The sequence below is a fragment of the Anabrus simplex genome, chromosome 12 (assembly GCF_040414725.1).
Source record: "Anabrus simplex isolate iqAnaSimp1 chromosome 12, ASM4041472v1, whole genome shotgun sequence".
In the NCBI taxonomy this organism is placed as follows: Eukaryota; Metazoa; Arthropoda; class Insecta; order Orthoptera; family Tettigoniidae; genus Anabrus; species Anabrus simplex.
The window spans coordinates 57235249-57250778 of NC_090276.1; the positions used below are offsets into that span (position 1 = coordinate 57235249).

At 39.9% G+C, this 15530-nt stretch overlaps 1 protein-coding gene across 2 annotated transcripts in view; it reads left to right on the forward strand.

The window, feature by feature from the left end:
- LOC136884061 (UNC93-like protein) overlaps positions 1-15530 on the forward strand; it is a 345685-nt gene that overhangs the window by 313446 nt on the left and 16709 nt on the right. For both annotated transcript variants that reach the window (XM_068229948.1, XM_067156085.2), the window contains exon 5: positions 12070-12337. In XM_068229948.1, coding sequence (XP_068086049.1) covers positions 12070-12337 — 268 coding nt within the window. The remainder of the gene's footprint in view (positions 1-12069; positions 12338-15530) is intronic.

A 15530-nucleotide genomic window follows, 5' to 3' on the forward strand; every position in this document is an offset into this window, starting at 1 on the left:
ACATGGCTTTTAGCGCCAGGAGTGTCCGAGGACATGTTTGCCTCACCTGGTTGAAGTCTTTCTGTATGATGCCCAAGAGCAACCTGCGCGTGTACGCGCAGAAAATATTGGGAATCAGATTTTCTTTACCCATATAATGTTGTCGGTTTCGATTGTAACATTTCTTGGGAATAGAGATTTTGTCTGTCATCAGATTTGAGGACGACGTACCGTGGTGATTATTGTTTCACTTGAAAGTATCCTCGTGACGTAAATAACATAGAAGTAGTTGAGGTAATTATTGTTTTAAAGGTAAATATAACACTAATCTGAAGGGGAAATGGAGGTCTGAGGCTTCACAAAATGAGGGTATTGGTAAATATGTTGAATACAGTATGCACGCCTCGTGGCCATGACCATTAAGGCGTCAAGTCTATATGGTCGCCGGTTCGAGTCCCATTGGCCGGCAGGGTAGGGGAGGTGCTGGTATACAATTTATAATCACTAGATTACATGCCAAAAATCCTGGAAGAAATTCCAAACCTCTCCGCAGTGCTCGAATGGGGTGAGGGGGTTGATGGTGATTTGTCCGTCGGATGGGGACGTTAAGCCTTGAGCAGACCCATTGGTGCTATTCGACTGGAGTAGGCTATGTGCCGGAAATCTTTATTTATGGAAAATAAATTTGTTGCTCTATGCAACTGACCACAACAACGAGCTAGAAATAAGACTATAGAGTGGCTAACACGGCTGCTACAGCGCTCTGGGTGGTGCCAAGGCGAAATAGCGACGCCATAGTTCAAGCGCCATCCTTATAGATTGTTCTGCTTATTACAGTCCGCTAGTTTTAATAGATTAGATCGAATAAAGTACACTATTTTGAGCGATTAGCAGAATTACTTTGCCTGTGTAGCTCAATCCAGTGTGTGTACAGTAGGCCTAGCCAGACGGTAGAGCCCAAGTTGGCATATTTGTTATTTGAAGGTGCTTGTCACCCGAGTGTCGGTAGATTTACCGGCCTGTAACTGAACTCCGGCGAGATAGCCTGGCACTTCAACGTTTCCGAAAACTGTACAAAGTAGTTGGTAGGACGAAAATCCACTATTTATTATTAAATGGTATCCTGCAAAACACTGTTCCCCAGCATTTTGAAAAATATAGAGAGAGCAACGATGATACAAGACGCTTATCGTACAACGCCACGCCTAAAATGTTTTGAATTTCCTAGTCACCTCATCGCCTTGGCCAACGATATGGAGTAATACTGTATGAGGACATCTCCACTACTACTGAGCGACTTGGCTACGTGGTTCGCGGCATATAGCTTGCATTCGGGATATAGTGAGTTCGAATCTCACTGTCGACAGCGCTTATGGATGGTTTTCCGTGGTTCACATTTTCACATCAGGCAAATACTGGGGCTGCTGTGCCTTAATTATGGCCACTGGCACTTCCTTCGCAGCCCTGGCCTTGCCCTATCCCATCGTAGCGATAAGACGTGTATCAGTGGGTGCAACATAAGGCAAATAAAATGAATCAGTATTAGTAGAATCTTCGTCCAGAAATATCGAAGTGGATTAGGCCTATTCAGGAAAGTATGTGATTTAAAATCATTAACTCAAGGACTGTCCTCTTTTTAAACGATAATTTTAAATTGTTTATCCTACAACTTATGTTCCAGTTATTATTATTATTATTATTATTATTATTATTATTATTATTATTATTATTTTTACGTCCCAATAACTACATTTTCGAATACGCTGACGTGCTGGAATGTTGTCCCGCATGAGTTCTATTACGTGTCAGTAAATCTACCGACACGAGGCCGACGGATTTGATTACCTTCAAATACCACCGAACTGAGCCAAGATCGAACCTGCCAAGTTGCTTAGTGTCTGGCTCAATGATCAGCGTGCCGGCCTTGAGTTCAGAGGGCCCCGGATTCGACCGGTCCGAGGATTTTAACTGGCTAGTCGATAGCTAATTCCTCTGGATCTAAGACTGGACAATCTTCTTCATCTACACACAACATAAATTAACTACGAACCATCACAGAGACGCACACAAGAGTGAATACATCAAGAAGGGCATCCGGCCGTAAAATTAGGTTGAATCCATAGAATGCCACATCCAAGTGACTGGCAAGAGACCCAGTATTATTATTATTATTATTATTATTATTATTATTATTATTATTATTATTTCTCGGTGTTGTTTTGTTCAAGGGTTTCTGTTCTATATTTTCATTCTCTAGGGCTAGATATGCTAAATGAAAATGTAATGTAATTTCTTTCATAATCACTGGAAGTGTGTTAATTTTCCTTTTGTATATAATATGTAAGTATGTAGCCTGTATCTTGTATTTTTAATGCCATTTTAAACAGACATTATGCATCTTGAGTGAGTGCTTTCCTATTCCCACAGCCTCTGTACTTGCTTCATCACCGCACCCACTTGATGTTATCGCTTAGAATATGGCGGACGCGGTGTTCAAGTAGATTCAAATATGGCGGTCCAATGGCCACTCTATAGTCCTCTTTCTAGCTCGTTTACTCACAACCTCCAACTGAGCGCGCGAGTCAACACTGCGCCATCTTATAACAGAGTATGCGAGTGAAATCACATATTTAGCAGAAATTTTCCCTTACTTTCAAGCGCTATTTCATGGAAACTACATTTCAGATTAAAAAAAAAAAGTTTACATGTATCCTCCTCTTTTACCTATCATTTGAGACATTAAACATAATCGTAAGTTAAATACTCTGTAAGATATACGCGTTCTACCCAAACACTAAAAGCATGTTAATTTTTTTTCTTTCCATGTATCCGGTGTCGAGGAACGTAACTGTAATAAAATATTACCTTTTAACGTAATATTAGATACCAGTCTGCTGTGACTCAGCCTGTGTCAGAAAGCCAGGAATATCTTATCGTGACCATGAAAATAAAAATGTCTCCTACCAAGCGCTGAGTGAGTCATTCTTTAGATATCAGATGGCAGCACCATATTCACAAGTATCATTTTGTATTCCCCTGGCAGTGCATGTACTTACGGTTTAATGCCCGAGCTAATTGTCATGACTTGGAGGATGCCTCTTTACTCTTACGTAATATGAACATTAAAGACAATGTCTCCGTACCAGGTACGAGGAGATACCGTACGAGCAGCCACCGAGGACGATTGAGTAATGATAAGCATGGCTTGTTTGTTGACCAACAAGTAAAAACATTGTCTGCTGCATTAAGTTTCACACTCAGCTCTGTTTCTGTTATAAGGAAACATGGTGAAATATTTGTCTGTAGGTTATCAGTCCGGTACGCGTGTTTAATTCAAACTTCACAGACTGGCCATCTAGCGGCGAGGGTAGGAATTGTGCCGGCTGTCGAAACCTGTCGCACTGCTCTAGGGCAAGGTTTAATGACTGACAGATGAGATGAAATGATATTTGAGAGTGTTGCTGGAATAAAATATGACAGAGAAAACCGGTGTACTCGGAGAAAAAACCTATCACGCAGAATCCGGCGGTGAGAGGCCGGCGTGATGCCGCCTGAGCCACGGAGGTTCATTATTATTATATTATTATTATTAATCGATACGGCCACCTGTGGGCCACGTTTACACAATCTTCCTTCTGTCACGCAGACTGATACCCTTCTCTTTACACTCTCGCCAAAGATTCTTGAGTCTTTGACTTCTTCTTGCTCGTTCTTCCACCGAGATGTTCCGTGGCTTCGCATGTTGCTCTTCAGACGCATCCCTCAATCCCGCAACCTTCTTCCTAAATGATGTCCTTTCTTTTATATCCTCCTCCTTGATACCTATTTCTGCCAAGTCATTGTGCACGTGTGGAAGCCATCCCGGTTGTTTTTTCCACTTTTCCTGCAGAAGAGGTATCCTGTTGGTCAATCTCTCAGGGTTCATTCTTTTGATATGTCCATAAAACGTCAGTCTCCTTTTTCTCATCACAGTCGTGATTCTTTCTACTGTCTTGTAGAGCTCCAAATTCGATCTTAACCGGAATGTGTTTGGGTCACTCGTCGACTTTCTAGGGCCTAAGATTTTTCGCAAGAATCTTCTTTCTCTTTTTTCAAGGACTGGGTCAGCCATCCTCGTCAAGGTTTCTGCTCCATAAAGGCACTCTGTTCTAACCACTGTGCAGTAATGTTTTAACTTGGCCTGAATTGAGAGAGACTTGGACTTATAGGTGTCATGACATAGTCTGAATACCAGCTCCATCCTTCTCACCCTCTCCTTTAATCCCTCCTTTTCATCTCCATTATTATTATTATTATTATTATTATTATTATTATTATTATTATTATTATTACACATTCTTGGGAGCCTTCTTCGCAGCCCGAAATCTCTGTATTCTTTCTCTGTCTTCTTTCCTCTGTCCATCCCCTGTTCAGTTTCTGTTCGTCATGGAAGCCTCTGAAGCTGTCGATCACTGATCTATACTTCGTTCGGTTTAAGATGTCTTTCCGATTTAATCCAGACTTATCAAGATCCTTTCTTGCCTCCTTGAACCATTTGTCGGAAATTTTAGGTCTACTGTCAAGTGTTCTAACAATCTGTTTTGTCAGCCTCTTCTCGTCCATTCTAAACAGATGTCCATAAAATTTTACTTTTCTTTCCTTCACTGACTCAAACAGTCTTTCATTTTCTTGGTATTTTTCTCTCCTTTCTCGTAACCTAGACTGCGTTCTGGTGGCCATGGGTCGTCGAGTGTATATTAGACTGTTACGCCTTTCAGCGTTTAGTTTGCAGTCCTCTATTTGCAATTAGCTCTGTAGCCTCTTTTAGGTCCACACCTAGAGTTAAAGCCATACGCTAAATCAATTAATTAGTTACTGTTACTGGTTTACGTGCCAGTAAATCTACCGACACGAGGCTGACCAAGATCAACTACAATATATCAGACCTTAATGCAGCTATCGATATTAGCCAAAATGGCGACGCGATCGGTTTGTTCAAATGTAAACATGAGCATGTGCGAAGTATCAGTTTAGTTCTTTCTGTTCGTTTGGTTTGATTAGCAAACGCTAGTGTAGTGATGTATTTATTGAAATTTGGTTTTAAAACTGTTTTGGTATATTACGACGTGTCGATAGTATTGTGTGTCTGGATGTAATTCATATTACAGCAGATGCACTCACATTCAGATCAAGTGTACTTAATGCATCGTGATGATTTCGTAGTTGCATTAAAACATTAAAATTTGTCAATAGAGAGGGTGTTTTCCGTGTACTTGATGAGCTATATTTTTTTCGGATAAGGCCACATGTCAGTGTTGGTGTCAATTCTAGTACACTCCTCAATTACTATTCCTTTTGAGGTTTTTAAAAGTAACTTTATAAAAATTGATAAAGCTATGTATGAAGATGATATGCTCTTTGTTAAATTAGAGGACAAGTTATCAACTGATATACTGTCACTTACAGTACGTATTTACGTTGCCAACAATTTTGGTGTTAAAGTGCTTTATACGAAAATGCATATCCCACCAGAGAACTTAAAATCGATTCTCCTATTCATTATCTGAAGTGAAACAATGTATAGCAGGTTGGCGAGTCATTATTTTGAGATAATTGAAATTCGTGACAAGATTATGTTTCTAGTAAATTTCTTGAACGAGGTAATCTATTGTATTTAAAAGCGTGTGGTAATATACAGCTCATTCAAGTAAATGTCTTTTTAAAACAAGTATTGATTTATAGGAAGAAGAATTACGATCTGGAATAATTTACTAAGGGTGCCCCCTACTATATCTACACCAATTCCATAAATTTCTGATTTCTTTGAAATCAGTTAAGAAGATACTAGGTAAATAATTGATACGTAATCTGCCATTTGAACGACAGCCCTAAATTCAGATCATTGGTGATTGATTGATTTGATTGGATTAAATTGAATTGAAACTGCCACACTTGGAAACTCATCAGATATTCCCCTAGGACTGATATTTTAGAATGCAAGCCTATATTAGCTATTTCCTGGACAATACTAGTTCACAAGGAAGACTTATATTTTGAATTTTCCACTTATTGCGTATCTAAATATAGGCTATTTCTAGATGGTATTGGTCTATTACGCAAAGTATTATTTTCGTTATTATTGACAACTTAGCAATTCAATGCGATAATCAGAAGGTTATGTTAATGTATCACAGGTTTGTTTACATTCAACCGATGCGTCGGCCATGTTAATTTTGTATTAAGGTCTGATAATATTGTAGATGGTTTTGGTTCGACGTATTTGAGCACCTTCAAATACCACCGGACTGAGACAGGATCGAACCTGCCAAGTTCGGGTCAGTAGGCCCCGGCTGTTAAATCAATTAATAATAGGTCTATACATCTATATATTAAAAATGTTTACTAAAAACAGCTTCGGCAAATCCGTTCGGCCAACTTTGAGTAATCATAAATCAAAACGTTAAAAGATCACTCCAATCATTGCAGGCGAAGGTTTACCCTAACCCGCAATACATTCCATACTCATCAGGTTGCTAAGTGACTATAAAAATTTCATTGATATTCTGATATAAATTATTTTCGTCCTTAGTAATGTCAGTTCATGCAGCCATATTTGTTTAGTACCTGTCAAGCCAGAGAGTACACACTCCCTCCGATCACGGAAAAACATTAGTCCCTGCTAGATACTCTTTGATTCTCTAACATTTCCAAGCTTCCAAAAATATTCAACAGATGGCAGAGTGTTCCAAATAACTTACCGTACATGCTGCTAAGAGAGAAGAAAAAAGTCTGCTTACAAACCGAACCTATCATGACATAACGCCCTAGACATTATCGGGGACACCTGTCGAAGGATAACCTAGCTACATTAGAAAGAATTAAGTCCATGTATCTTACAAAAGTTCTCTGCCTGGCAAAAAACGCTCCTTCGAGACTAACCTATGAGCTCACAAGACAACCGTTCTACGAACTGCGGCGTACCATAACGCTCTTCTTATTAAATGGTCATAAAACCCTTGAAAAGGGCAGGCAAATCATTTATAACAAATGTTGCGGAGCAGCACTATGCTGTTAAAATGCAAGAAATGCATTGAAACCAGAATAGCGCTACACTGTATTCCTTTATCTTATCTAACCTGTAAGCCTATAACTTTTAAAAACATGTCCCAGATGCAACTTTAAAAGTGTCGTAATTTCGGAAATGATCTTTTCGTAGAATTTTTATAGCTTTATTAATAATTTAGAGTCATCGTCGTAAACTCGTCAGGTGCACACATTCCATATAGCTACGACCAAAATGATAGCAAATATAAATGTATAAATATAATATAATATAATATAAATGTATAAATATAAATAATTATTATCACCACCATCATTTTTAAAGTTATATTTGGCTACTTTTACAGGAATATTATCGCATCACGTTCGCTGTTATTCACTGCACAGAGCAGGCACTTGACTTACTGCCTTGTCTATGTTCCGATAAGCTGAAGAGGAAGAAACATTTATCGTGTCGAACGCTTTCTCCCTTTAGTAGCCGATGACGAAATGTGCTACTGTCTTCATCTGACTGCAGAGCGTACGGTGGCGATGAGTACCAGCCGACCTCCATGGCATAGTAGCCTTTTGTTCTCAAGGTTGTTAGTTCGAATTCCACGTAAGGTTATGACGTAATTTAGTAAATAATGCTGTGGCATTAAACAACTTTCACTTGCTGATAAAAGCTGCCCAAGTGCCAGAAAACATACCTACACATAGCCGTCACACCAGCTGAGTTAAAATATGTTCTGCTAGAAGAGGTTACAAAAGTGTACACATATTACGATCCTGATTTTATAGCTGAGTCGCTCGGTGAGCCACACAGTATTTCTCAAGGTGAACTAAGTGATTTGATTCGAGACTGCGGTTCAGTCTGCTAGGGAATCTTCGGGAGGAGTTTACAAAAACGTAATTATTAAAATACAAGTTGTTCAAAACCTTATATTACGGATAATGTGTCGGAAAGAAAGATCACACCCATGTATTCAATTATAAATGCTGAAGCAAATATAATCGAGAACATTTTTCATGAATATTCAACACGCTGTAAGATGTACCATCGTTGTGTATTATACGAACCCACAACTTAGCATAACAAAACGCAATTTCTTGTACTGTACTTCATTAAGCCAGAAAATGAGCCTGAAACGTTTTAAATCATTTGTCATGGATAATAAAACTGTTATTGAAGAAATAACTAAATGAAAATAGCACGTCATCATAATTAGTTTCTATTCGATGCTCCACCATGTGCTGTTGATCATACCCATACTTCAGTCATCATTGTTAAATGAACTTTTTTAACTTTATAATTAACATTTTAAATTACAGCACACAAGATTTCATCTTAAGTGGTATTACTAATATCCTGACTCGACTCTATCGAGGTTGGTGTGATTCTGTTATAATAATAATATTTTATCATCATCATCACACTGGACACAGCAACACGTACACTCGCGTAGTGATCTTCGCCTCATATGCAAGGAATAACTGACTCCATGTAATGTTTTCTCAGGAGGCCACAGACCTAGACTTACGAACAGAAGCCTCAACTCAAAACGAGGTCATTTCGGAATATCATTCTCAGCTGTGCTGATGTTCATGAATCTGATAGGGTCTGCAAGTCATTTCAAGGAACAACACAGCTGTGCTGATGTTCATGAATCTGATAGGGTCTGCAAGTCTTTTCAAGGAACAGCACAGTATAAGTCATGGCTGCTGGCTGAGAAATGCGTTCAATTTTCAGAAAAAATCTGGAGGTCCTTAGTCCCCAGATCCACGTTTACAATTTGAGTTTCACGGTTTTCTCTATAATTCACCAACTCTCGCACTCGAGACGCTAAAAATTATGGCTCTGAATGCATTTATTCAAGGTTGAGCTCTGTAGATTGCAAGTAATCCAAGGAGAAAATAATTTTATTTCAAAGGCTACTTCATTGATGCAGTGACCTACAAGAAATTATAATTCCTTAATTAAATTAATAGTATTCTCCTTTTGTATGGCATACTTTTTTCAAGTAAGGACGCAAAATGACTGGAGTTGTTTACACTTCCTGTCGATGGGCGTGCCCTTCCCTGCACTTATCTGGTAAAGACTGGTAGTTCGCTAATAATAATACTAATAGCGACCCACTTGTAGAAGTGATCTACATCTACGCAGCTTGCCTGTAACGCTGCAGGGAACTTGCCGATGTGAGTGGGTACTCATAACGGGGTGGTCCGGTTAGTCCCGCCACCTGTTTCTATAGCTAATGAGTTTGTGTATGTGTGTGGTCAACAACCCGAAGACTGTTGAAAATTTACCAGGAAATGCGACCATTCAGTTATTAAGATAGTAACAACAGCATTTTAGTTAAGAGTCAGGTTGTTTCACTAAAAGAAAGAGTCTTCTCAATTTTAATTACTACCTTGATGGTGTGAAAGTTGCTTATGGGGATCATTTGTAAGTACGTAGGTGTTAATGTAAGATCTCAAACGGTATTGTGAATAAAGGGTCTGCACATGGTTAAATAATTTCGTATGACTATTTCTAGCCGAGTGCAGCCCTTGTAAGGCAGACCCTCCGACGAGGGTGGGCGGCATCTGCCATGTGTAGGTAACTGCGTGTGGTGGAGGATAGTGTTATGTATGGTGTGTGAGTTGCAGGGATGTTGGGGACAGCACGAACACCCAGCCCCCGGGCCACTGGAATTAACCAATGAAGGTTAAAATCCCCAACCCGGCCGAGAATCGAACCCGGGACCCTCTGAACCGAAGGCCAGTACGCTGACCATTCAGCCAACGAGTCGGACTGCACATGGTTATGAGGGTATTTAGGGCTTGTGGTAAGAATTTAAAGGAGAGGGCATGTAAGTCCTTGGTAAGACCCCAACTAGAGTATGGTTCCAGTGTATGAGAATCTCACCATGAATACTTGATTCGAGAACTTGCTGATTTCCGACAAAAGAATAGCGTTACGTAAATGTTGCAAAGTTTGCGCTGGGAAGATTTGGCAGAAAGGAGATGAGCTGCTCGACTAAGTGGTATGTTCCGAGCTGTCAGTGGAGAGATGTTTAATGACATTAGTAGACGAACACGTTTCAGTGGTGTTTTTAAAATTAGGGAAGATAGCAGTATGAAGATAAAGTTGGAATTTAAGAGGACAAATTGGGATAGAGGAGATTTACCAAGGGAGATGTTAAAAAAATGTCCAAAATCTTTGCAATTATTTAAGAAAAGACTAGTTAAACAACAGATAGGGAATCTGCCACCTGGACGACTGCCCCGAATGCAGATCAGTGGTGATTGATTGATTGATTGATAATTATGGATTGCTATCATATCCGAAGTCTTTTACTGTAATGACAGATTATATCCGTTGAAAATCCTAAGAGAAGAGAATTCGTGTTCATCCCAACATCGCCACGATAGAGTTTTCTACAATAATCCCATAAGCCGGAAAGCATCTTAAGAAATATTGACGGTGAAAGTTTTCATATACGAACATTTATGCAGAGGTTGCTGTTGCAAAAATAAACAACGTGACAGAGAAAATTACGATACAGATTAATAGTCCTTTTTTGTTTTATTTTCTAAAAGACAGCAGTTAATAAGGGCAGCAGAACTCTGTTTCCATTTTCAGTTTATTGGACATAGAAAGTAATGTAAATGCAATAAAATAGTTCTTTAATGCAATGTTTAAAAGAAATGGCATGGGACGGCTTCACGTTAATTCAATTAATGTTATACAAACGTAAATTTAATTAAGTTAAATATTTCCAAGCTTCTTCAGCTAATATTGACTTTAAAAAAGAAAAGATTTTTTCACAATTGGCTTTACGTCACACCGACACATATGTCTTATGGTGACCATGGGTTAGGAAAAGCCTGAGTGGGCCTTTACCTTAATTAAGCTATAGCCCCAGCATTTGCCTGGTGTGGAAATTGGAAACCACGGAAAACCATCTTCAAGGCTACTGACAGTGGGGTTCGAAGAAAATAATTACTACGGTATTTGAAGGAAATTATCCGGCCTAAAAAGTCAAGAATAACGGAATAACGGCCTAGAGGATTCTTCGTGGCGACTACACGACACGTCGTAATCTGTAGGCCTTCGGGCTGAGCAGCGGTCGCTCCGTAGACCAAGGTCCTTCGATGGTATGGGATGTGGTTGGATTTATTTAAAGGAAATTAAGTAAATTGACTTCAAGCTACTTCAGATAATATTTTACTAACGAATACTTAATTGAATATTTAGAAGACATTTAATGTAATGTTTGCAAGCTATTTCAGGTAATATTTTACGAACCAACTCGTACTGTGAACAAATACTCATTTGTTTCTCTAGCCATTCAACATAACACATCGTACGGCCTGTATGTAATGATTCCCTAAATGATTGGCAACTATAACTTTTTATTTCACGGTCTGTATTAATAGTAGAATTACTAATTATCTATGCTTATAGTCGGGTATAACAGGCCGTCAATAATGAAGAAACGGGGAAAAATTATAATCAAGATTATGGGGTTCTTGTAGCGAATTTAAATGCTCAAATTGGTGTTTCAAAGGCGCCATTGTCTCAACGATCAATTGGAAAATTATTCTTCATAATTATATTATACTTAATAAAATGTTAGTGAGATATATTAACTTCATTATTCATTCCCTGGGGCCATCGAGGACGACGTTAAGTCTTGTTACAACTGAGAGTGAGCTTTGCTTTGTTTTGTTTTGTTTTGAGCCCAGAATTCTCTGATTCTTTGCAAATGGACCTGTTTTGCGTTCCTCTGTCCAAGGGTCACAGTGCCTTCTCTGTTGTTCGTTTCTGTTTAGCACGTTCTACACTATCTTTTTTTGGAAGAGATCTCTGTCAAAGGCGTCTTCAGGTTTGATTTGTAGCATTTTGAGGTCTTCTTTGGTGTTTCTAAACCAAGGCATCTTGGTTTTGGTCATCCTGTTTCTGTCCATTGGTTTGAGGTGCGGATTGTGTGTGTAATTTTCTCTGCTTTGCTATGTATTATTATTATTGCAGTAGTAAGGCCAACAGCGAGGTTGACTTGTACAATGCCCTCTTTCTGTCCACAGGCCTACGTATCGTGCGCTCTTGGAATCAACAATGTGGGCTATGTGATGATCTGTTTCGGTGTGGTCAACGCCATCTGCTCCCTGCTCTTCGGCTCCGTCATGAAGTTCGTGGGTCGGTTCCCTCTGATGGCGCTTGGAGCTGTGGTGCATGCTTGCCTCGTGGGCGTCCTGCTCATGTGGAGGCCAAATCCTGAGTACAAGCTCGTCTTCTTCGCTATCTCCGGACTCTGGGGTGTCGGTGACGCCGTGTGGCAGACACAAGTGAACGGTAAGTTTCCTCTTCAATGTTCAGAATATTAGTAGTGCGCAGGTCTCAACATTGACATAACAAGTCATGTGAACTGTGCGTAACTAATGTCCCTTGCCCATCTTATATACGACGAAAAATTATTTTATAAAATCCGTGGAAGTATCAGGATGGTCATCTATGAGCTAAATCGCTGAACTGAGATGTGTATGTCCTGCCAAGGACTGAGTTCGAAACCCGTTTAACTTCGCCCTCACATCAGCCTGGCTTGTGTTCGGCTTTTTTTTTTTTTTTTTTCAATTTGCCTCATGTCGCATTGACACAGATAGATCTTATGACGACGATGGGATAGGAAAGGGCTAGGAGTGGGAAAGAAGCGGCCGTAACCTTAATTAACATACAGCGTCGGCATGATGTGAAAATGGAAAACCAGGGAAAACCATTCAGGACTGCCGATAGTAGGGTATTTGGATATACTTCAGAATTACGTGGTACCACGACTTATGACGTGTGCTGAAAACTTTCAACACGATGGGGCACCACCACATTATGCCACTGCCGTCAAAAAATATGGTCCAAGTACGCCAAATGATTATATTGCCCCCCGCCCCCCTCCCAGACACTCACACCAGGTTGATTTAGTTGTTCTTCTAACAAAAGATGTTGATTATTAGTATACCATCAAGTGGAATTATGTCTGTTAACTTGTCCGCTGAACTTAAAATTGGCCTCGTCAGACCACACAGTTTTATTAAATAGGTTAGGATCGTGTTTTTGTTGGTCAAGCATCAATTCACAAAACTGAAGACGTCATTCTGGATATAATATTCTGGAATATAAACTTCTGTTTGTGTAACATTCTTTGCACTGACCTTCGTGATAAATCCAGCTCAGTTACTAATCGTCTGGTTGATTTTCGCGGACTTTGGGTCACAGCTAAAGATACACGCAATTCATTATCCTCACTTGTGACTGTTCTTGGGCGACCAGATCTTGGTGCATCCATAACAGATCCATGTTATTCAAATCTCTTCCGTATGTCGCCACTGTTTGTCTAGACGGTGGTTTTGATCTAAAGTGTTGTCCCCATTCATTAACAACTACAGTACCACCACTTTTATCAAATGTTTTTAAAGCGAAAATCCCTTCTTTCTTTTTTTTAACATCGTGACAATTCGGAAAACTACAGTTCTAAACACATCTCACACATCGCGCTTTCAACAATGCACTAGTTCGATTATCGTTTTTGTTTTGTTTTGTTTGTCGTAGCCGTTGCCAGCGTTGGCAACGGTCGTAGCATTGTATACCAACTTGACACAGCATAATCATCGCCATTTGTTATTACCAACTTAACGGGTTAACTGTACTACGTCTTGCTGTTACTTTAGTTTTCTTTTAACCAACTGTCCAGTGACTTTTTCGCCACCCTATATATTAATCATGGGAAACACTCAGGAACAGAACGTACCAGGATGCCAGTGTTTAATAAAACATATACAGGAACTTTTTTTTTTTTAAATCAAGCATTTTGCCGTAATGCGGCCAGCGCTCGCCCGGCATTGATTCATAGTGGTTTCGCACAAGATTCCCTGAAGGTATAATGCATATACACGCGGTAACGTAATGAAAATTGCATTGGAACAATTACACTGAGCACTAAACACTTTGACTGATGATAATGATGCTATTTGCTTTACGTCCCACTAACTACTTTTACGGTTTTCGGAGATGCCGAGGTGCCGGAATTTAGTCCTTTTACGTGCCAGTAAATCTACCGACACGAGACTGACGTATTTGAGCACCTTCAAATACCATCGGACTGAGCCAGGATCGACCGCCAAGTTGGGGTCAGAAGGCCGGCGCCTCACCCGTCTGAGCCACTCAGCCCGGCGAAACACTTGACTAAACTGAACCTTAGGCTGATTAAGCTCTCAGCAAACTGCAAAGGAGAACTTGTGGCATCTAGAAGCGCATTGCGGTAAAGTGCTTGGCGGGAGACAGGCTCACAGGTCGGGCGACCGATAATCCACTGAATAGATCAGAACTAATGGAATTCAGTCGACTTGGAATCGTTCCTAAGATTGTGCTAATAGTTTCAGCATTTAAGTGAGAAGACGTTATTGCCAATAAATATTAGGTGTCAACAAATGCACAACATATTAAAAATGCAGTCATGGCATAACTTAATCCATCAGTGAGTCATACGCCATTATGTTATAATACATAAAATATTGATAGTCGTATTATTTAATGCCAATTGTTAACGGCACACTTCAATAATAAACCATTACAGGAAGATAATACTTCATCGGAAATAAAAATTAAGAATGTTTCGCTTTGCGAAAATCAAATGATCATAAATATGTCTCCCGGTCATGGCCATTGCAGATGGCAACCAGCCATAAGACATAGGCTGGACGTTTGCTAGGTAACATTGTCTGGCCATCCATCCAAGCACAGTTGCTATGGTTACACTTCCGTCCGCAAATTTTCAGATGACCCCCAGCCACACGTCAAGAAGAATCCCCAATTAGTGAGAATATTATTTTATTTTCTACGAGGTGTGGATAACAGCAAGAAAGGGAATATCTCGCTGGAGAACCTCCAAACAGTGTTTGTGCTTACTCCCATGGCTGGCTATGGCAGTGCGTTCCTGAATGTCGTTCAATAGGAAACTGTACAGTTAGCCACTGATGAAATAAAAAAGTAATAGTCAAGTCTGTACCACTCCGTATGATACACTACCACAAAAGCGATCTGGAGCAGTCAACCTGGTGGCGATAGCATCAGTAGAAACGTGGCATCGCTGAGGTTGTCAAGGCAACAGACGATTTTCGAGCAGCGCTAGCATGCATCATATAAAAGAACATTTACAGAAGGCCATGGTTTATGACCAAAAAAAAACCTCATTTTGTGTAATTGTGACGTGAGTGAAATGCGCGGCCATCTGAACTGCGGGTTAAATAGAGCTATCTCGCTCACTTTGGACTGTACATGTGGCTAATATCCAAGCTGGCTAAATCTTCCTCACATGCAGCAAGACAGTCAGCTTTCTCTCAGAGGTGGCTGGCCTTCCTAAGATACCGCTATCTCCCCAACTGAAGGTTACATAGCCATTGTATGAGATGAGGTATTGACGTAATTTTCAGACATCTGAGAGGCTAGGAATGTCATGTGGTGACGTGCGGCACCTAGACTAACTACCTACCTACCT